The sequence below is a fragment of the Aedes albopictus genome, chromosome 1 (assembly GCF_035046485.1).
Source record: "Aedes albopictus strain Foshan chromosome 1, AalbF5, whole genome shotgun sequence".
NCBI lineage: Eukaryota > Metazoa > Arthropoda > Insecta > Diptera > Culicidae > Aedes > Aedes albopictus.
The window spans coordinates 18,276,002-18,298,012 of NC_085136.1; the positions used below are offsets into that span (position 1 = coordinate 18,276,002).

At 42.8% G+C, this 22,011-nt stretch overlaps 2 protein-coding genes across 3 annotated transcripts in view; one reads left to right on the plus strand and one right to left on the minus strand.

Annotated features, from left to right (window-relative positions):
• Positions 1-22,011, minus strand: part of LOC109431185 (ubiquinone biosynthesis monooxygenase COQ6, mitochondrial) — a 104,713-nt gene that overhangs the window by 52,843 nt on the left and 29,859 nt on the right. The gene's annotated exons all lie outside the window — the stretch shown is intronic.
• LOC109431184 (transient receptor potential channel pyrexia) overlaps positions 1-22,011 on the plus strand; it is a 31,317-nt gene that overhangs the window by 5,706 nt on the left and 3,600 nt on the right. Inside the window, exons 2-3 of the mRNA XM_029854863.2 lie at positions 21,297-21,381; positions 21,453-21,997. Coding sequence (XP_029710723.2) covers positions 21,355-21,381; positions 21,453-21,997 — 572 coding nt within the window. The 5' untranslated portion in view covers positions 21,297-21,354. The remainder of the gene's footprint in view (positions 1-21,296; positions 21,382-21,452; positions 21,998-22,011) is intronic.

The following is a 22,011-nucleotide window of genomic DNA, read 5'->3' on the forward strand; positions in this document are numbered from 1 at the left end:
TCCATGCAATAATGCTTAGAAACGTTACGAATGATGCATACGTTTTTATGCAGAATTCCCATTGTCGTTCCCAGAATTTATTAGGATTTCCTGTGGACTTTCCACCGAATCAGTTTCTGAATGTTGTTTCAAAAAATTCGCGTAACAAAGGTGTGACAGGTGTTGTAGCATACTCCAGCCGTTAGTCATCGTTCGTTTTAAGACGAGTCCTGCGTCGTCACTTTCGGGTTGCGTCGATCGTCCGATCCAAGTGTGCCTTGTTGAAGAAAAAGCGCGATCGAGAGAAGATTCGCGTGCGATGCGAAGGGAGGTGTGCGCATTGTTGTTTGTTTGAATTATATTGAGAATAATGTTCTAATTTTCACCCCCGGTTTCGTTCGTACTGTGCGCCGTGAGATGTGAGAATATCCAGTCCAGTTGTTGAAGGTGCGGTACGGTACGGTCGGAAAGGTGGATGAGTGGGTGGCGTCGCACCACCCCGCCGCGCACTGGTGTGATGTTCAGGTGTTGACGTACTAAGCGTCCGGATCACACAAGTGGCCTACTAAGATGAAGATGATGAGCACATAGAAAGAGGAGCGAGTGGATAAGAAGCGTGTGCGGAGAAAGAATTTCTGCGAACATCAGCGTTGCATCAACTCGGCGGTGGTGTCAGTAGTGGCGGTGTTCGTCGGAACATCGCCATCCGTCATCGCTCGGAGTGTTCGGAGACGGCTGGCGGTGGCAGAGGTCTAAGTAACTGAGACGGCATTTGAGACACGACGACAACGGAGGATTATATCGGATCAAAAATGATCCTCTAGATAATTTGGAGTTCAAATGGTGTACACGAAAAAATCTTGTTTCTTAGAAAGTTAATGTCATACTCACTCTCCATTATGTAACGATAGAATGATTTATTATTTCGTAGGTAGACTTCGAGTACACTTCTTCAAGTCGCAAAATGTGCATTGCTTTGAGCGATCATAATCACCATAATCTGAAAAGTAAATCTTTTCTAAATTAGTAACAATGGTGAACGTCCGTCGAAATAGTAGTTTCGTGTCCTTTGTTCCTTGTGTGTACCGAACCACACGCTTCAGTGCTTGTCAGTGTTGAGTAGCAGGGTTTTTCTGGAAACGGCCTAGGCATTCAACCGGAAATCTGGCCGTACGCACAGCATGTGGTACATCAACGATCTTAACAGTTCCCGGTGTGGTTCATCGATGCATTGTCATTCGGTGACAAACCTCTCTTCATCGATATTCTGACCAGATTGCAGTCGCTAATCCCGAAACATATCATCAGTCGATCAATGCCTGTGGCTTGTGAAAGATGCATCACTCCAGCTTTATAATCGTTGGCAATCTTGATTCCTAGGAAGTGACGAAGTTCTCCTCAGTCAGACATCTTGAAAAACTTGGCGAGTTCTGGTTTCAGCTTGTGAATCGAATATAAATTTCGACCTGCAACCAACAGATCGGCCACGAACATGACAACAATCAGCTCATCATTGTGGTCCGGCTTTGTGAATGTTGCGTAACTCACAGGATCAATCCGTTCCCAGCCATCTTAATAACAATAAACTATATTCACACCCCACAAGCTTGGTATAGGCAATACTAATGCTTCGATCTAGTAACCCAAATGATAGCTGAATAACAGTTTATGCAGCCATTCTTTTAAAACTAGCTTAAAATCAGTTTATTCAGCTGTTGAACGACATCCATTTTTGGTGGGAAATCCTATTCTGTCAAGCTCGCCGTTGAAGCGCTTATTCCAGCATCAAGGTGATTGTTTAAAACCGTATAAGTAGTTGAGCAACCGGTATGCTTGGCCAGGCTTTGCTTGAACACCAGCCGGAACATCCATGTAGACGGTTCCTTTGAGACGGGATCATGCAGGAAAGCAGTGCATACGTCCATTTGATGAAAATGAGACTTGCGGTCATCCCCGACAGCTTGAACAACTCGAATCGTTGCCAACCTTACCACAGATGCCTCGAAATGTCGTCCTGGCTTCCGAAGCCTTTCGTTCTAAACGGCCGGCCGTTTTCGTTCTCCTTCAACCAGAATCTCGTGATAGGTTTGTGGGATATCTCTGTGTAAAGTGAACCGCCAGAAGCTGCTCCGTAACCCACAATGTGATCAATAAACTTCCCGGAAAAAGTGCACTTTCATTGGCTGCGCCTCACTAACGTTTATTCGCCGGACTCGCAGTGTTCTGGATGACGAGAAATCTTATCAGGCATTCCTGGAGGAATTCCAAGATAATGACCCCAAAAGTTTGTCCAAACATTTCTCCTGGAATTACTCTAGGAATGCACGATGGCATTCTTTAGAAATTCCTGCTAGGATTTCTGAAGAAATCCCTCCATAGATTCCTTCAGGAATCCGGCTGAAAGTTTCCCCAGTAATTCGTCAGGGAATTCTCCAAGGATGTCTCCATGAACTCCTCCAGAATTCTCGTTATAATTCCTTCTGTGATTTCTCCAAGGATACTTCCAGAAATTTGCTTTAGGAATTCCTTCAAGAATACCTGTTGGCATTCTCCAGGAATTATTCTTGTGACACCTCAATGGTTTTCTTCATGGATTCCTTCAAGAATTTTTCTGGCATTTCTGAATTCCTGCAGAAGTTCCTTCTGTGATTTTTATAGGGACTTTTTCAAAGGATTCCTCTTTTATAGTGCAGTAACTCCTCCTAAGATTCCTTCAGGGATTATTCCAAGGATTCTTCGATGAATTCCTCAGAGATTACCTCAAACAACTCTTGCAGAGATTCCTCCAGGCAGGGATGTTTTCGATCACCTGGCAATCGTTTGACTCATTTGTCCATAACTCAGTTCAGAAATCTAATATTGAATTGTGATGTTCGGCAAAGTTGTAGATTAGTTTTTTCCTACAATTATCACCAAGGATGCCATATTGTAACTTTTATATATACGAAGCTAGAGCGCTAGTACTACCTACTCATACTAAACGATCGAAAAATCCAATCGTTTAGTATGAGTAGCTGGTACTAATACTTTGACGACGTAAATATTAGAGTTAGAATATAGCGTCCTTGGTGATAATTGTAGGAAAAACACTAATCTACAACTTTGCCGAACACAACATTCCAATATATGGCTTCTGAGCTGAGTTATGAACAAATGAGTTAAACGATTGCCAAGTGATCGAAAACATCCTTGCCTCCAGGTACTCATGATGGGATTCAATCTAACAATTCCTGCTGTAATGTTTCATGATTTCTCCAAAACTTCGTCCAGTAATTTTTCGAAGGATTTTTATTTCAGGAATACACATTCTTCCAGGTATTCATCGTAGAAAATCCTCTTGATTTATTTAAGGAACTCTTAGACTGATACTGGAATTCAAATTCATCCCGATTTCTTTTCTCTTTCAGGGTTCCCCACACACTTAGAAAAAATGACGGATTACGGTAAAATTTTACCGTAATCTCAACAGCTGAACGTACGGTAAAAAGTTCGGTGATTTTTCAAACCACCGAACGTACTGCGAATCTCAGGAAAACGCATCTGTCAAAATTACCAGAACATTCGGTACTTTTTACAAATTTACCGTAAAAATCGCAGAACGTTCGGTATGTTTGTTTACAAATGAATTCTCAATATCACTGAACGTACGGTAAATTTTACAAATTTACGGCGATTTTATGCGAGCACAAAAAAAAACAATATTTTCATAAAAAAACGTCGATGACGTCGATACATGACCTTCTGATCAGGAACCACACTTGCTGCCACTGTACAAGAGAGTCTTGCTTGGAGATGAGGCGCAAATTCAAATAGAACTGATGCTCGAAGCTGCTGGCGTGGCTGTCAAACGCATTTTACAGTAGTATGGTAAAATCACCATCACCGATCTGTTCGGTAAAATATTCACAGGTCTCCTGTAAATTTTTCTGATTTCAACGATTCTTCGGTGATTTCTTAGATTTCGCCGATTTTCTCCTGCAATTTCATCGATTTCGCCGTAATACTGTAGTTTGCTTGTTTACAGTCCAGTTTCGGTGATTTTTTTCACCGAATACTGTAATTTATTCTAAGTGTGCATGTAGTAACTACACGGAATTTACCAAGTACTACTGAAGGATAAAATGACACATATTGACCATTTTACTGGCACTATTACCAGATTTGCTGGTATGTCTGAAACATACTGGAAAAACTTGTAATTAGAAGGCACGAAATGTTGCTAAGGCGCTGTGCATAAACAGACTCAATTTTGGCAATTCCAACAGCATTTAGGAAGCAATTTCAACAAAAAATCCCAAAGAAATCTCAATAGGACTCCGATTAAGAATACTTAGAGAAACTTGAAGAAGGAATTTTGAAGCACATCCTCTGCTACAAATCCATCCTGACTTCTCCAAGGACACCTATAGACATAACTACAGTCTTTTTTCGCATGATTCCTCTTGGAATGCCTACAGAAATCCTTACTAGGATTGCTTCAGAAACTTCTTCTAGGATTTCTTCAAGAATAGTTGCTGGTGTTTCTCAAGCATTCCCAGCTGAGATTTCTCCAACAATTCTCTTGTAAGTCCCACAAGGTTTTCTGGAGGACTCCCAACAAGAAGCCTGAGGAATCCCAACAAGACTTCCAGGTGGATTCTACACGACATTCCAGAATAAATCGCAGCAGCATTTCTAGAGCAATCCCAGCATTAATTTCAAAAATAATCTTAAAGTGAAAATCCCCTGGACTTGTGCCAGCAGATGAATAGGATCGCGAATCGTAGGTACCCTTTACTCCGCAGGTTGGATTTCTAACGTTGAATAGTAGCAAAGATATCCGATAGTAGGTACAATAGTAACACAATTTTATCGCGAACAGCCTTCTACAAAATAAACCCATTCGAACCAGCCTTCCATCGCCGTCGGCCGTGCCTGTTATGCTTTGGTTTCCAGACACACGCTGAGCTGCTCTGCTGTTGCTAGTGCACTGCTAACCAGCCGTATGGCCATGCACGGAGTGCGAATTTTGTTGTTTTTGGCGAAATTCCTTGCATGCGCCGGGTCTTCCAATTAGAGAACCAGACCAGAACCGCCAACAGTACGTGGCCAACTTGGATGGCCACTTGTGGCGGTTTGCTGTTGCTTTCGTTGTTTTTTTTTTTTTTGTGTTTATAAATCGCCGAATGGCATCAGCGCCTACTTTCTCTCTAGCGTAGCCTGCTGGATGTGATGATGAAGGGATTCGTGCGCGAAAATGATAGACGCTGATGAAACGAAATAAAGGCAACAAATAAGAAAAGTGCCGGCGCGGCGGGTGAGTGGGTGGACGAATGAAAACAGAGGAAACACACGTCCCATATCAACTCTGACCGATTTAAGCGCTTTAAGATGTTATAATGATCTTGATCGCGTGTTGTTATTCGACCGCGGAGTGGCCGTTTTGTATCATAAACATCAAACACCGGATGTGTCGATTTGGTGTGGGGTGCTTGAGTTTACAAGAAACCACGGGTAATCGGGCAGAAAAAGAAGCGAAAGCAGCAGATTGACGTGAAGGCCGCGATACAATGGGACTGGACTTCGGAGATGAATTTCGGGAACGTATTTTGAAATATAACAGAAACAGCAGTCCGAAGGCTGCTAAGACATATATATTATCAAAAAATGAACCGTTTCGCATTTCCATTGATCGCACGTAAAACGTTGTCCTTCACATTTTCAGTTGAAATCTGAGCTTTGATATGTAAGTATTTTTATCCTATTTTAGGTAGCTCTCGTGCTTATTGAATCATTACATTTTCTGGAACGGATCGATTGAAATTTCCTTGTTTTTTTGGGGAAAATGTTGTTCGGGTACAATCATTGTACTCTGATTGGTCAACCCTAGTCTTCACAAACACATCCATTGAAAGAGTACTTGAAAATTACAGAATCGACTACTTGCGAAACCTTTATTGTCAATATTGATGCTTGCAATACATTCAAGATGTAACACTTCATTGAATCGGCCTGGCCTACTGTGCAGCGTTATATTAAAACCGAACCTAATTCTACATTGAAGTCATAGAACGTAGACATTGTAACGGTTCTTCGTCACTGGGTCAGAAAGTCATAACAGCTGATTCCACTTATGCGCCAAGTAAGTAGGCAAAGTCCACTTACATGTGGATCAGCAAGGTTTACCCCGGCGAGACTCCTCAAGGCGAGTCGTTAGCAGATCTTAGACAAATCCCGAACCAATCGCAAAGCAAATGCCGTTCAAAAAATATCACCCAACAACGAGGATCAACTTAGAGGGCAAAACGGTTCCAACTCACGAATCAATGAACGATCAAACTTTCTCATTCCTCTCATTATATTTAGGCCTATTCTGTAGTTAAAATTTACTTATTTTCTAAGCTCTAGAGCGTAATTTTCAAAACCAAAATCTACCTATAATCTCTCTTTGATGTTCTAGGATAAGGTGATTGCGAATGTGTACATCTTAATCTATTAGATCTGACCTGGTTTTAGCAGCATGCTGGCGGTTCCTCAGTGGTTACTTTACAGTGGCACGGTGGGGGCGCCCCTGTCCAGGTTCACACGACGACGATAGTGGAGCTCAGTCACCCACCAACAGTGGATCTTCGGCGACGGTGAGCGGTGAGGGACAACGTCTCAAGGGTGGCACTCACTCTCAGCAAATACACGAGCAAGCACTTGGGTGGCTGCTCTACCACGTAGCCGATCGATACAGCGGCACAGCAAGGTGAGATCAGTAGGAACAGTGCTGATTATTGCGTCACTGTTCGGCGGCTGTCCGTTCGAAGCCGATTATACGCCCCGCCCACATGGAGGGGTTTCCTGGTAATTCCCTTCGAGGCCGAGGAGTTAGATGCGGAGTATTGGCGACCGACCAACTCCTAAAAGGCGTGGATGACCTTGGGCCCTAGGACACGCGAGGGTCGAATGCTGGCTCGACGACGAGGGCAGGCCTACAAGCCGCCGGGCTTCGGATTCGTCCCTAGGAATAACGATTGCGTTCCGTTATCCCCTGTGCCCTGCACAGACACCTTCACTTGAAGGATGAGGGTGTCCTGGTCCTCGAGGGAATTCTGCGCCTGCAGTACACTAGTACGCAGTTTTTTTCAGTTTTTGATGCACTATTTGGGAGCTCTATACAAAAACTTTTCCTAGGGCCTATCAATATGGCTAACAGTTTTATCCACAGTATCTATATTTCAATTTTGCTTTTATTTTTCATACACTTGGTTTTAGTTTTACTCTCGGTTTCACTTTAACTGATTTTCCAATTTTTGTTGGCGAACGTCCAACTATTTCAACGATAGAACTGAGAATCCTTGATCGAACAAATCTCTATACAATTGTCACCCGACGCGAAGCCCCAAACCTATTGTATTTTCTGATAAACAGCTCATCAGTTGGGCATCTAACTGATGAGCCTGATGATCATCATTCTTAAGTGATGAAATGAACATAACAACTTACCAAGCGAATGATTTAAATTATTGGTTGCATCTCCCACCACTAGGGGCGCATATTAAAATTTAGAACTTATCGTTTAACCCTTGCTGGTCCCATGTGCAAACTTAGTTTTTTTTTTAAATAGCGTAAAAAATGAAATCGTGTTATAAAATTCTGAACTGGTGTTTCTTGTAACCACGTTACAACATCTTATACGCTGGGAATGACTTGGCTGGGTTGGAACAAATTTATTACTTCTGTAGCATATCGATATTAATATAGATAAGTGTAGAGATAGATCATAGAAGGCTTAGGGCTGAGAAGTGAGTTAGTGGAAGTCAATCGAACTAGTGGGACGAAATCTATAGCGTGTGTTTAGCGAGAATGGTGCAATAAATATTAAGGAAGTGTACCTAAATCGATATTTGCTGTTAATTAATGTTCATTGTGAAATATCTATTATTTATGGCTTCCTTATATCCTGGCTTGTATGTCTAGGCATAACGCATGTCTATTTCTATACGACAGTACTTTTGACGTGAATCTCGCGGTATTTTCAAAGGGATTCCTCTCGGGAATTTTTCCCGAGATTTCTTTTGAAATATTTTCATGGACTCCATGGATTCCTCCCAAGATTTTAGATTCTTCCCAGAGAGCCTTCATTGATTCTCCCGAAAATCTTTCAGGGATTTCTTCTTGGATTCTATTAGGATTTTCTTTGAAGATTTCTCCAGAGACTTAACCAGGGATTCCCTTTGGAATTACCCTTTGATTTGTTTTAGAGATCCCTTCTGGTGTTCTTTCAGATCCGAGATTTTCTGCAAGGATTGCAACCACGATTCCATTCGTTTTTTTCCAAAATTCTTCCAGGAATCTTTCAAATATTACTCCAGGGATTCATCAGCATTTTTTTACCCTTACTTACTAAATTTGGGGTCTCTGAATTCAAATATGTTGTCCTAATTCTTACAAGTTATGTACTTTTTGTGTTATTTTAAGATTAAAATCCCACAAACCGAGAATAACGCCTAAAGGTAGGCAATGGCTTCAGGAATTCATAACCTTTTTCAAATAAGTCGTATATTTTATTGAAAAAGAGCATTTTCATACAGGTATGGTTCGTAATTACTTGTTTTGCTATTAAAACCGCACTTGATTGCACTTCCTGCGCTTCCACTAGTTCTTCGCGAGAAACAGCTCATGAGTGTTTTTGTTTTGCTTTATGCTCATGAAATAAGCGGGTGCGAATAAAATCACACATGGTGCCGTTGTACCCATAACTGTTCCATGTTGTATGGAAATCACAATCAACATGGGACAATTATGCGAAGAACTACAGTTCAGATATCGCGCCGAAATCTTTGATGAAATTCCATGAGAAATTTTTGAAGGAATCCCAAGAGGAATATCTGAAAGAACCGCTGAAGGAATTCCGCAAGCAATACCTGGAATCCTGGAGGAATTGCTAAGAGAATCTCAGAAGAGGGAACTATCATTGAAGTGATCCCGATAGCAATCCCTGAAAAAAAAACATCAAATAATTTCCGAAAGAATCCCTTAAGGCAAAACTGGAAGCATTTGCTCACTTTTTGGTTTTTGATTTTCTATTAAGCAACGATGCAATATTTTCAAAATCGGTTTTCGTATACATGTAGAGTATGGATCAAGGTATCTTCTGATATTTTTTTGTAGTGGAAAATGTCTTTCGTTTTTACAGAAACCATTTTGAACAAAATTTCACAAAAAAATGGTTTCTGAAGAAATGGAAAACATTTTCCACCTCAAAAAAAAATCAGAAGATACCTTGATCCATACTCTACATCTGCACGAAAACCGATTTTGAAAATATTGCTTCGTTATTTAATAAAAATCAAAAACCGAAAATATGAGAAAATGCTTCCAGCTTCGCCTTAATCCTTTGCAGCCGGAGGGATCATATATGACCCCGACGATGAAACCAAGCATAACAAACGTGTTCGATACGACGTTGCGGTAGCAATGGCAAAACAATCCAACTCCTAAAGGTTGACGAAGCTTCGGGAAAAGTCACTGATGAATCGGGAAAAGTCGCGATGAATCGGGAAGAAACTCCTGAAAATAACCCAAGAGAAATCTTCTACAAATGGATTCCTACCGGGATTCCTCCCAGTATTTCGCCAAGGATTTCTCCCGCGATTCTATCAGGGAATTTGTCGAGGTTCTCCTGCCAGTGTTGTAGCATCAGAGACTTTTTCCAACGGCAAAAACTTCATCGAAATATTCTTTGAGCCTCGTGGTCAAAGATGGGAAATGTCACTGAATGTCACGAAAAAAAAAATATCATTTTCAACCATTTCCTGTACAAATTTCTGTCCGTGAGTAGAGGAAAACTCAATAATAGCACATACGTTGATATGAAGACCAAAACGTGATATTGGTTTGATTGATATGAGAGATAAAAGTACAGAAAATAATATTTCAAATTTACTTCTAGCAAATCATCATCATAGCATGCAGCAGCGAGCTATTCGTTTGATGTTCAAATATCAAACTTTCTTATTAAACAGATGTTTCAGGAACAGTTTTTCATATTATTTTCAGATCCTTTATCTCTTATATCAATCAAACAAATATCACGTTTTGATCGTCACTACTTTTTCTCTACCCGGGTACCTATCTATAGAGCTGTTTAGTTGTGGGAACATTTCAGGAGGTGTTATGGGGCTTTCATGAGTGTTTCAAGAAGTTTTAGGAGTGTACTGGGAAGTTTTAAGAAGTTTCTGGAATGTTCCAGAGGGTTTCAGGTTATTTCTTGGGTTTTCAAAGGGCATCTGGAGCGTTCCAGATGATTTAGGACCGTTCTAGGAGTTTTCAAGAGATTACAGGACTGTTACAGGGAGTTTCAGAATGTTTCAAGGGTTTTAGGGCGTTCCAAGAGTGTTTCATAGGGGTTTCAGAAGGTTGAATGGGCGTTCCAGGGGATTTCAGGCCATTACATGGTATTTCTGGCGGTTTCAGAGAGTTCCAGGAGGTTTCCAAAACTCCATAGATAGTTTAGGAATGTCAAAGGGTTTCAGGGGGTTGTAGGGGTGTTTAAGTGGATTTCAAGTGGAAAGCTTCCTGAAATCTCCGGAAATCACTTCCATACCTCCTGAAACTACATGAAATTTCCGCCTTGAACTGCCTGGAGGAACTGAAAAACTCCTGTAACCTTCAAAACCCTCTGAAATGCCCCTGGAACCTCCTTGAGAATATTTCGCAACCTCCAGAAATACCTTTCAAATTTATTTATTTATTTATTTATTTATTAGAAACACATGACTTAAGACTACTGTCTTTTCTTTGCCAAAGCGGTTAAAATTACATACTTAAAACTTTTACAAAACAGTTTCTTACAACACGTGACAATCATACATTGCATTTTTTTAAATTTACAATTGGTTGAAAAATGTAGTGCAGCCTTTCTTGAACATTGCTTCCGAGCAAATACGTTTTAAATCAGGTGGTAAGGAGTTCCAAAAAACCACACCCTTCACAAAAAATGATTCACCGTATAGCGCAGTGTTGTGCATAGGGACAGATAAGCTCATTGTTCGTCTTCCTTGAAGTGATGTAAGCTTAGCAAACAGATAGTTTGGTGCTCTCCGATTTAACAATTTGTGCAAAAAAGACAAGCTCGTAATCCATGAAAATTGCGAAAGGGACAGCCCAATAGTGTTTTCTGTAGATGACGAACAGATGTCCATCGATTAATGTTGTAAACGTACCTAACGCAATCGTTCAAAGCAACTTCAAGTTTAGAAGACAAGGTCGTATTCATATTCATGTAAACTATATCGGCGAACATAAAGTAGGGCAACAGCAATGATTTGAACAACTGTAGTTTTGTATGCACTGGCAGTTCCTTCGTCACAGCTCTCAAGGTCCGCAGTCCGCAATAGATTTTTCCACATTGTTGGGAAACAGCTTTGTCCCATTTCAGATTATTTTGAAAAACTAAGCCAAGATTACTACCATCTGAGGTTAATTCAATCAGGTTGCCATCGATGTTTACTGCTGGAAGACTAGTCATTTCGTGCCTAGTTCCACCAAACAGCAATGCTTTACTTTTGCTGTGGTTGATACGTAGGTTGTTTCTCATTGCCCAACGATGGAGTCTAGTTAAATCTTCATTTACTAAATGCAACAATTCAGCAGGAGATTTCCCCGGGCATATACAAACTAGTTGGACATCGTCTGCAAACAGCTGGGCTCTACAATACCTCAACACATTAGGAAGATCGTCAATATATAACGTAAATAAGACTGGTCCAAGCACAGAACCCTGCGGAACTCCAGAAATCACAGCAGCACTTTTCGATACCTTATCGTCACACACGACCACCTGTGTTCTGCCTATCAAGTAGGATCTAATCAAATTAACTGCCGTGCGACTAAAGAAATAGCGATCGTACAACTTGCTGCACAGTTTTGAATGGGAAATAGTGTCGAACGCTTTCGAAAAATCCAACAACAGCAATACAACTTTATTGTTGTTATCAACGGCAACTGCGATATCATCGTAAACTCTAAGCAAGGCTGTTTTGACACTTTGGCCTTTCCGAAATCCCGCTTGTTGATCCGAAAGAAGATTGAACCTTTCGATATGAGCAACCACCTGCCGTTTCAGAAGTTTTTCAAAGACTTTGGATAAAACACAGAGCAGGCTTATTGGACGTAAGTTTTCGATACAATTCAAGCGTTTTTTCTTCCTTAGCGGTAGTACTTTAGCTTTCTTAAAAGCGGAAGGAAAAACTGCCGTAGATATGATATGTTGAACATCCAGGTAACATGATCAATAACCAACGGAAGTATAATTTTCAAAAATTTCATCGATATACCGTCTACACCTGCCGCATTAGATTTGACCTCGTAAACAGCATCCACAACTTCATAATTGAGAATGGGTTTAAATTCGAGCCTATTTTCGTCGTAATCCGAGTTTTCATGTCGGGAGAAGGCAGGTCGTGAATCTTGTGAGGACAAAAAATGACTGGAAAACACAGCATTTATAGAATCTGGATCGAAAAGACATTCTTCGTTATTTCTTGATTTACCCACACCCAGTTGCTTGATTTTCTTCCAAAAGTCTTGCACTGTTTGCCTGGAACCGAAAAGATTGTTAACGTGGTGAACCTTAGCACGACGGATTAAAAGGTTGACTTTATTCCTTAATCGATTGTAGACAGTCTTCAGAAATGCTTTACGTTCTGATGGAGCAAACTTCCAATCCTTGTAAGCAATATCTCGAGCATACATAGCACGCCTAATGTCGACGTTGAACCACTCGTTATGCTGCTTACGTTGCTTTGCTACTCGGACAGGAATACACGCATCATGAATGGATGAAATGCTGCTAATAAAAAAGTCCATCTGTCGATCAACATCTCTTTCAGCATAAAACTGATCCCAAGAAACACATTCTATAGCGGTGCGCAAAGACATGGAATTAAAGTTCACATAATCACGGTATGTTGTTTGCGGAGAGTGAGATCCTACCTCGATATCCAACGAACAGAAAATAAGATCATGTTTCGAAAGAACTGACATTGCAACTTGATCGAATACAACTACTTCATCAGGCTTATTAGTTATCAACAAATCCAAAAGTGAGCATCCACTATCATGGAAGTGAGTTGGTTCACTACCAATCACTTCCAAACCATATGTTTCTAGCGTAGATTGAAATCTTGCACACTTGTTGTTTCGCAATAAAAAGTCAGTGTTAAAATCACCCAATACCACAATATGCTCATACATCGAAATGATGCCCGACAGCTCCGATTCAAAAAACAAAGAACAATCACTTTCAGGTGGGTTGTAAACAGTGAGCACAAGAACAGTGATAGCACCTATATTGATTTCTATTCCAAGGCACTCAGTTTTCAACGTGAAATCATCACTGATAGAATTACAGTACACTGTTTTGCTGCGAACATGTTCCTTGATATAAACAGCAATACCGCCTCCTCTTTTATACAAACGATCATTTCGTATTACTTTATAGCCGGGTATCCTAATCGTACCATCAGGTATCGCCTCGTTCAACCAAGTCTCCGTGAAACAAGCTACTGTTATTTTGGACATTATCAACAGTTCTTTCACTTCTTCAAATTTGCTCAACTGTTGTGCACACAAGCTTTGGACATTCCCATGACAAATATTTAGCTTCCCATTTTTTAAAACAGTATTTAACACAATCTTCGGAATCGTGTGTGAAGGAGTGGCATCCGAAAAACTAGACATTATCACAGCAATGGAAAACAATGAACAAGGGCTGCATATAACGGTGACTTAACAAGCAAATACATTCAAATACAATCTTCATAGCACTTATACAAACACAATATCGAAAAAAACATAATGAATAGACAAAAACACAATCTTGACTACAACTGCCCCCTGAAGTCCACTGTAACCACTCACAAAGCCCTTCAAACCTAACTGGAAACCTGCTAAAATCCCTTGAAACCACTTAAAACGTCTTGAAATGCCTTAGAACTCTTCTGAAAACCTTTTAAAGTTTCCTTGCTAGCATCGAAACCCTCTGAAAAGTCTTGGTACGTATTGAAACTACTCTGCAACATCATTGAAACCCCTCTTGAAAGCCCCATGGATCCCCAGGAGTTCCTGCAGAAACAAAGACCTTTTTGATACAAACTGAAATATTCCGACACGCTTGAGACTCCCCAAAACATTCTTGAGACCTCCTGGAAAACATCACTTAATTCCATGAAAGCCCCTGAAACTCCCTTTAACGCTCTTTAATTGACACCAAGTTTCTAGAACCTCCTGAGACGCCCCTAAAACCCCCAGGAACATCCAGGAACCAGCTGGAATCTCCAAGGTTACATCTGAAAACCCCCAGAAACCTCTTCAGATTGCTTCAAACGCTTTGGAACTCCTTACAAAACCTCATGATTCTCTTAGACCCCCTAAAACTTCCAGATGGTTTCAGGGGTGGTCCAGAAGATTTCAGGGGGTTTTAGAAGCGTACCAGGGTCGATTTCAGGGATGGTCCAGGGGTTTTCAGGGGCGTTCCAAGAGCTTTCAAGAGGCTTCAAGAGCGTTCCAAGGGTGTTCCAGAGAATTTCACAAGCGTTTCTAGGGGATTTCAGAATTGTTCCCAGGGATTTCAAAGCGCTACAGGATTGTTTTAGAGGTTTCAGGCGTCGCAGCGATGTTCCAGGAGATTTAAGAGGCGTTACACGGTGCACCGAGCGCTTCTGAAACCATCTGAGATTTTAGTTTCAGGACAGTTTCAGGCGCGTTCCGAAATCCCCTTAAACCTCTTGAGACTTGAATTGTCTTGAAACATCTGTGAGATTTTAGGAGCTTTCTGAGGGTTTCAGAGGCGATCGGAGGATATCAGGAACCACACGCTAAGGGATTCCATGGGGCTTTAGGGGGTATCAGAGACGTTTCAGGGAGATATAGGAGATTTGAGAAGTTATCAGACGCGGAGTAGCAACTACGAATTGTACGGTCATCTATGCTGTATAGAATCGGTAATTCCATGTGTTTTGAACAAACAATCACTGATAGACTACCTTTAAAATGTGTCCAAAACTTCAAATGAAGAATAACCAGGGTGATATTCCAAGATTTAGTATAAAATAACAAGTATTAATCATTAGTCATTGACAAGTTGGATTTTTAAATAAAACCACCAAAAATATCAGAACAGTTGCTATATAACAATGATTTTGAGTGCAAGTCAATATTAATTCGTTTGACCGGCCTGCAGTAATAGTGACGGTGGGGCAATATCAGTAAGTAACTGACATGACTGATATTGCGCAGCTCTGCTTAAGACCCTTCTGAAACGCCATTGAATTCCTGTGAAACTCCCTGAGACCTTCGTAAATCCTTTAGGGTTCGTGAAACACACTTAAAACCCTCAATCTACATGTGAACCTCTGAAATTCCATGAACCAACCCTGAAATCCAAAGGTAACTCACTGAAACCTCCTGAAATGCTCCTGAAACACCCTCAAAGGTCCAGGAAATCCCCTGAAACCTCCAGGGCCGCATCTGAAAACCCTGTTCCAGAATCCACCATAACCATTAACCCTTTGAAGGCGGATTGTTTTGCCTCAGCTGCCGCAACCTTGCTGGCCTCGAACACGTTTCTTATGCTCAGTTTCATCGCCAGGGTCATATTAATCCCTCCGGTTCCAAAAGCTCCAAAACCGGTCGATGCCCTCCGCGACTTCTTGCGGATCCCCGAAATGCCCTGAAATAAAAATCCACTGAAACTCGCTAAGACCTCCTGAAACGCCTTTAAAGACCTCTTTGAATCGCTCGGAAAACGCCCCTGGAAATTCCTTAATTTCCCTGCTAGCTTCTAAAACTCCTTGGACCTTTCCTGGACCCGATGGAAAAGCCACGAAACTTCCTGGAACCTACAAGACCGCATCTGAACGCCCCCAGAAACCTCCTGAGACTCCTGAAAAGAATCATTCAGCCCTCCTTAAACTTCCATGAAGTATTCGTTAAGGTGAAGGTCTCTTGCGTCCAGTTTCTAAATAGTGCATTTTGCCGCAAGATTTTGTCAGAAGAAATCTGTCGAACGAAGCGAACAGAAAATGTAACTCAATGTTCATTGCGAGTGAGCAATCACCAAGTGGCATTTTCAGTCTTGTTGGCCTGCTAGATAATCCGGTTTGTGCTCTTGGAAATTGCAATGAACAGCAAGGCGGCCATCTTTGGATTCTAACAACCCCCTTGCATTCTAAGACCCCTTGCGACCCCTTCTGAAATGTCCAAATATCTCTAAAATCCCCTTGAGAACATCTGAAACTCCCGGCGAACCCCTGAGATCCTTCGAAAAGTTCATAAAAATCGCATGAACACCCCTGAAATGACCATAAACTCACTGATATGTCCCGAGATGCCTTGGAAACCCCTGAAAATCCTCTGAACCTTCTTGAGACCTCATAAAACGCCTCTGAATTGCTTTAATGCAGCTGAAAACCACTTAAACCGTTTCAACGTTCCTGAAACCGCATCGAAAGTCTCTGTAATGTCCCTAAAAATTTCTTTGAGATCTCCTGAAACCCCCTGCGATCTCCTGAATTGTCCCTAAAATAACCCTGAGACCTGACCAGGGGTGTTTCAGATTGCCTCAGGGGCTACCCAGGGGTGTCCCAAAAGATATCGGAGGGTTCCAAGAAGCGTAATGGATATTCCAGAGGTGTTTCAAGTGGTTTCAGGAGCGTACCAGTAACTTTCAAGAGGTATTCAATGAGCTTCAGGGGCGTTCCAGGGGATTTCAGCAGCATTCCAGGCGTTTTGAAGATTTTTCAGGGCGTTTCTGGTGGTTTCAGAACGTTCCTGGGATGATCTACACGTTTCAGTAGGTTGCATGGGCATTCTAAAGGATTTCAGCGGTGTTCAAATGACTTTCCGAAGCGTACCAGGGGATTTCAGAGGCGTTACTTTCAGGAGGTTTCCAGGGTGTTCTAGAGATGTTCTAGAGGTCTCAGTGGAAATGTTAGAATATTGCAGGGGCGATTCAGGGTATTTCAAGAAGCTTCAGAAGCGTTTCAGTAGTTTTCAAGGGATTTCAGGGCTGCTTCTGGGGGCGTTGTGACGTTCCAGAGGTGTTCTAGACATTTCAGTATGTTGCATAGGCGTTCCAAAGGATTCCAGCGGTGATCATATGACTTGCCGAAGCGTTCCAGGGGATTTCAGAGGCGTTACAGGGTCTAGCAGACGGTTTCAGGGAGTTGCAGGTGGTTTTCGGGGTGTTGTAGGGATGCTCTAGGTCTCCAGTTAGCCTAGTGGTTAAGTCTATGGATCGCCAATCCGGAGACGGCGGGTTCGAGTCCCGTTCCGGTTGGGACAATTTTCTCGACTCCTTGGGCATAGTGTATCATTGTACTTGCCAAACAATGTACAAATTCATGCAATGGCAGGCAAAGAAATCCCTTCAATTAATAACTGTGGAAGTGCTCAAAGAACACTAAGTTGAAGAGAGGCAGGCCAAGCTCCAATGCGAACGTCGAGCCATAAAGAAGAAGAAAAGGGGTGCTCTAGGGATTTCAGTTGGTTTCAGAAGCTCTGTATGGGATAATAGACGATCCTGAGTAGTTCAAGTGATTTCAAGAGCATTCCAGATGAAACAGGACGTTACAGGGACGCTTCAAGGAATTTTAAGGGGATTTCAAAAGAGTTCTAAGGATTTCAAGAGGTTTTGAAAGCGATTTAGGGGGTTTCAGGGACTTTTTGGGGGTTTCTGGGCGTTCATGGCGATCCCAGGGGAATTCAGAGTCGGGCTTCAGGAGGTGTTAAGCATGTTTCAGGGGAATTCCAGGGTGCTTGAGGGGTCCTCTGATCCCACCAGAAATGCCTTGGAACGACATGTAACTCCTCTGGAACTCGTTTTAAAACTCTCTTGAAAATTCTGGAGGAACGACTTGGAACTTCTCTGAAAACCTCCTGAAACATCATTGCAAGCTCCCTAAATCACTCCTCAATCCAACGGAAACCCCTTTGGAACCCTCCTGAATCCCCTGGAAAGTCTTGATACGCAAGAAACTCCTTTGTATTGTCTTTGAAACCCCCCTTGGAAGTCCTTTGAATGCCCCCTGGAACCCTGGAACCCTTCAGAAACTCCAATGAAATTTGAATATAAAAATCTGACAAATTTGTAAAGGACTAACTATAACTGATAAATACAGATTTTGGGAAGTCCAAGACAAAACCTCTTGGCTTCGTAAGGCATGCTCAAATTCCAATAGTAATTCCAAGTAAACATTCTGCGTTGTTGGGAAAATCGAGACGTCTGATTCACCTCAAGAATTGGATTAACAATAAACATCTGCTTAACGTACTCGAAAATCATCCTCCAACAAGGACCTTGCGTATGACGGAATCGTCAAAACTCTTCCCCTTCGAAATGCCGATCTACATTTTTTTCAGAAGGCGAAAATCGGAAAGCCCGCGTAATCGATACTGATTGTTTGTTTACGCCAAAACATCAGACTCGATCGTCGTCATCCATCCATCCAGATGATGATGATCATCGGTGGCCAGCGAAACCGGGGCGCGCTTTCCACTTTGTGTAACTGATACCACGCTCTCGGCACCACTTCCAATCCCATCAGCATCAGACAGCAGTCTCGGTCTCGACTCGACCGAAGTCGAATCTATAAATATTTTCCGACAGAAAACATATTTCCGAATATGTCGACATGCCTCGTCTCGCTCTGCTTCCTGCGTGCGTCGATTGCCAATGGCAACAAACCACTTCGGGATAAAGATCACAAACGACAGATCTAGTGCATCCAGTGTTGCTTTGGAGAAGCTGGACGTAGTGTGTTAACGATCAACGTTCCGCGTGTTGCGAGCATGACCTCTTGGGTTGCGATCGCGACGCGATCGCGATCGGATAAGAACCTTGAACCTGCGCGTCCAAAGATCAAGATCACTTTTTGAACAATTTATCGCCGAAGATCGTCGGATGAGTTCAACCGGAACTTCCATGAAGGCAAAACCGTGAAACATCATCATCGGTGAAAATATTTCGCGCGCTATTTGTAGAGGCGCCAAGTGGTATGATGCGGTGTCTCGTTACAAACAGCTCTCTCGTATAGGATTCATGTGCGCGAATCTAATTGATTTTCGGGGCCTACTAGGCGTACCTTGATGACGATCGCACGCGGCACTGTTGTTGACGAGTGCTAACCAAGTACGCGGCGTTACCATAACTACCGTTGACAGGTATCTACAGTGCGAAAGTGGGCTATTTCTGTTCTTCTGTGCCAACTATGATGCCGATTGGTCAGCAGTAAATCTGGACGATTTTCAATTGATATTCAACAAATGTCAATTGAAACTCAATCAATTTCAAATGACACTGGATGATTTTCAACTGACATTCAGTGGATTGAAAGTCGAAAATTCAAGTTGTCAAGTGACGATCACGAACAACTGGGTGTCCACATTTACCCTCGGACAAACACTTCACACGTCAGCGACTATTCGCGGAATACAATTTGCAGCCGGTCACCGTTTCACCGGCGCAAGATCAAGATCGATTGTCACATGGCGGCGGATGATACTTTTCTCGGGCGAGACACTCATCGTGAGTTCACACCGAACGAAAATTGCAATCGACATTCTTGTGGCAATGACTCAACACCTCGCTTCTCGCTTCCCTCCCGCATTGTTCTTCGCACCTCTCGTGCATCGTGAAATATCCATTCCGCGTATAGATTTATGATCGTCACGTTCGGCGATCCACAGCGAAGATCACGACCACAAGGGGGAGGAGGACAAGCTGCTTTCGCACACGCAAAAATCGGGATCGGAAACGCATGTCAAGCCGCGCTTACCTCCGTTTCTTCGTAAAACACGCGATCGCCCAAGTGATCCTCTTCAGTAAGAACGCGATCTTCTCTCGAGAGTTTGTTTACTTTTCTTCCCGCGCGGCGTCTGTTGGATGCTATGCCACCCCTTGTGACCTAACCTCTCTCGTTCTCTCGATCGTGGACTGGATGAATGCGTATGCCAATACGGCTCAACGATCACGTCAAGTTAATGGCCCGTTTACATATGTGATAATAATACGTGACAATATTCTGTCGGACAATTTATTCCACGCTAGTATCGTTTATTGGAAATAAAAATACAGGCGAGGCTTTGTTCTCCAAACCCAGGCACTGACTGATATTGCTACCAGCGCAGTGTCTCTCCTTTATTCAATCTAGGTATAACTTATTTACAATTTATTTCCATTTACCTACCAGTTGATACCTAGCTCTCCACTGAGCTGTGTGATGCTCCTCCAAGGATGTACCTACCATTCAACACTCCTCCTCATCACACACTCTCAGATCCGACGCGTCCCGAGCATCCGAGCACCGTACTCCTCCAAAGCCCGCCGAGCTCCTAATAGCACTTTTGCTCTACACTACCGAGCTACCTTTGCTTCCAAGCTCCTCCTGGCTCGAAGCTTCATCCGAGTACCTTCCCGCCATCCAGCTCCAGCGTCCCGATCAGCCAGCACCCCCTGCCTTGACCTCTTGGTTCCAGCGCAGGTCCCTCAAGATACTAGATCCTCACCGCCTCTCGATATCTCAACGACTATTAGCACCAGGCCTCATCGCATCTTGATACCTCATCGGATATTGGATGGTACCGCATCTTGATCTCCTCGCTTCCCGAACCACCGCCAGGGCGTCCCTGGGCCCATAACCTGTTGGAAATAAAAGCACAGGCGAGGCTTTGTTCTCCAAAGCCAGGCACTGACTGATATTGCTACCAGCGCAGTGTCTCTCCTTTATTCAATCTAGGTATAACTTATTTACAATTTATTTCCATTTACCTACCAGTTGATACCTAGCTCTCCACTGAGCTGTGTGATGCTCCTCCAAGGATGTACCTACCATTCAACATCGTTTACATTGCCGCTAAAAATTTAACTGCTAAATCTGGGACAATAAATTGTCCGACTGTGTTGGTACCAAACTATCGTAATGTAAACACTTCCCTATCTGCCAATAAAATTGGCGTGATGGCATAATTAGCTGACAATTCGTCTAGCAGACCGTTTACATGATGCTAATTGTGTCGGACAATCTAATATCCTCATTATTGTCCACTAGTTTTAGCACCGAATTCAGAAGCTTCTGATTTTGTCATGCTAAATTTATTGTCTGCTAAAAAGTGTTTACATTGCGCTAAATTGACGCCAATACTGCTCGAAAATGAACTGTCGCGTAGAATTAGCAAATATGTAAACGGGCCATAAGAGACGGTGATCGCGATAATTGGTTCTGGTTATGGTTTTTGCTTACGCTCACATTTCTACCCGGCGATCGATGACATCGACACGCACTGTGTAGGAAAGTCGGAAGGTCATGAACGGATGCTACTGGACGCACTGAAGTCCCTTTCGAAGATATGGAGGCAGTTCGCTTTTCGATCATTGTGAGTCGCGATCGAGACCGATCGAGAAGATCTTCCACAAAGTTCTAATACTCTGTTGATCCTACTTTCAGGAAAAGGAAATGAAATGGGAAGACGAATACCGGATGTACTGCCAGGACGACGAGGCAGACGAAGAAACGGGCCCGCTGGACGATCGCTACCGGATGAGTATATCGAGCGAGAGCGACGTCGCCGGAGTGGAGATCTCGTCGCCGAATCAACCGAACGACCTGTGCAGCGGCAGCCGCGAAGGCCAAGACGAAGTCTGGGCCTATTCGGAGCTGGAGAGTTCGCTGAAGGACCTGCCGGACGCGGACAAGATTGCTGAGCTGCTGGAAAGTCTGCTTCCGGTGGATGACCTTCCGGCGAACTACGGCTACGATCTGGACAGTACGCTACTGTTGGCCGTTTGGGCGAGCAAGCATGCCTTGATGAAGCAGCTGCTTGCGATGGCCGACGTCGATCCAAATGCAAGCGATCTATGGGGGCGAACGGCTCTTCATCTGGCGTGCTACATTGGAGACTACAGAGCGGTTGAACTGCTACTTCAACGAGGAGCGAAGCCGCAGGTTTGGGACAAGGAGAAGAAAGCTACGCCGTTGCACTGTGCCGCGAGGTAAGTTCTTCACA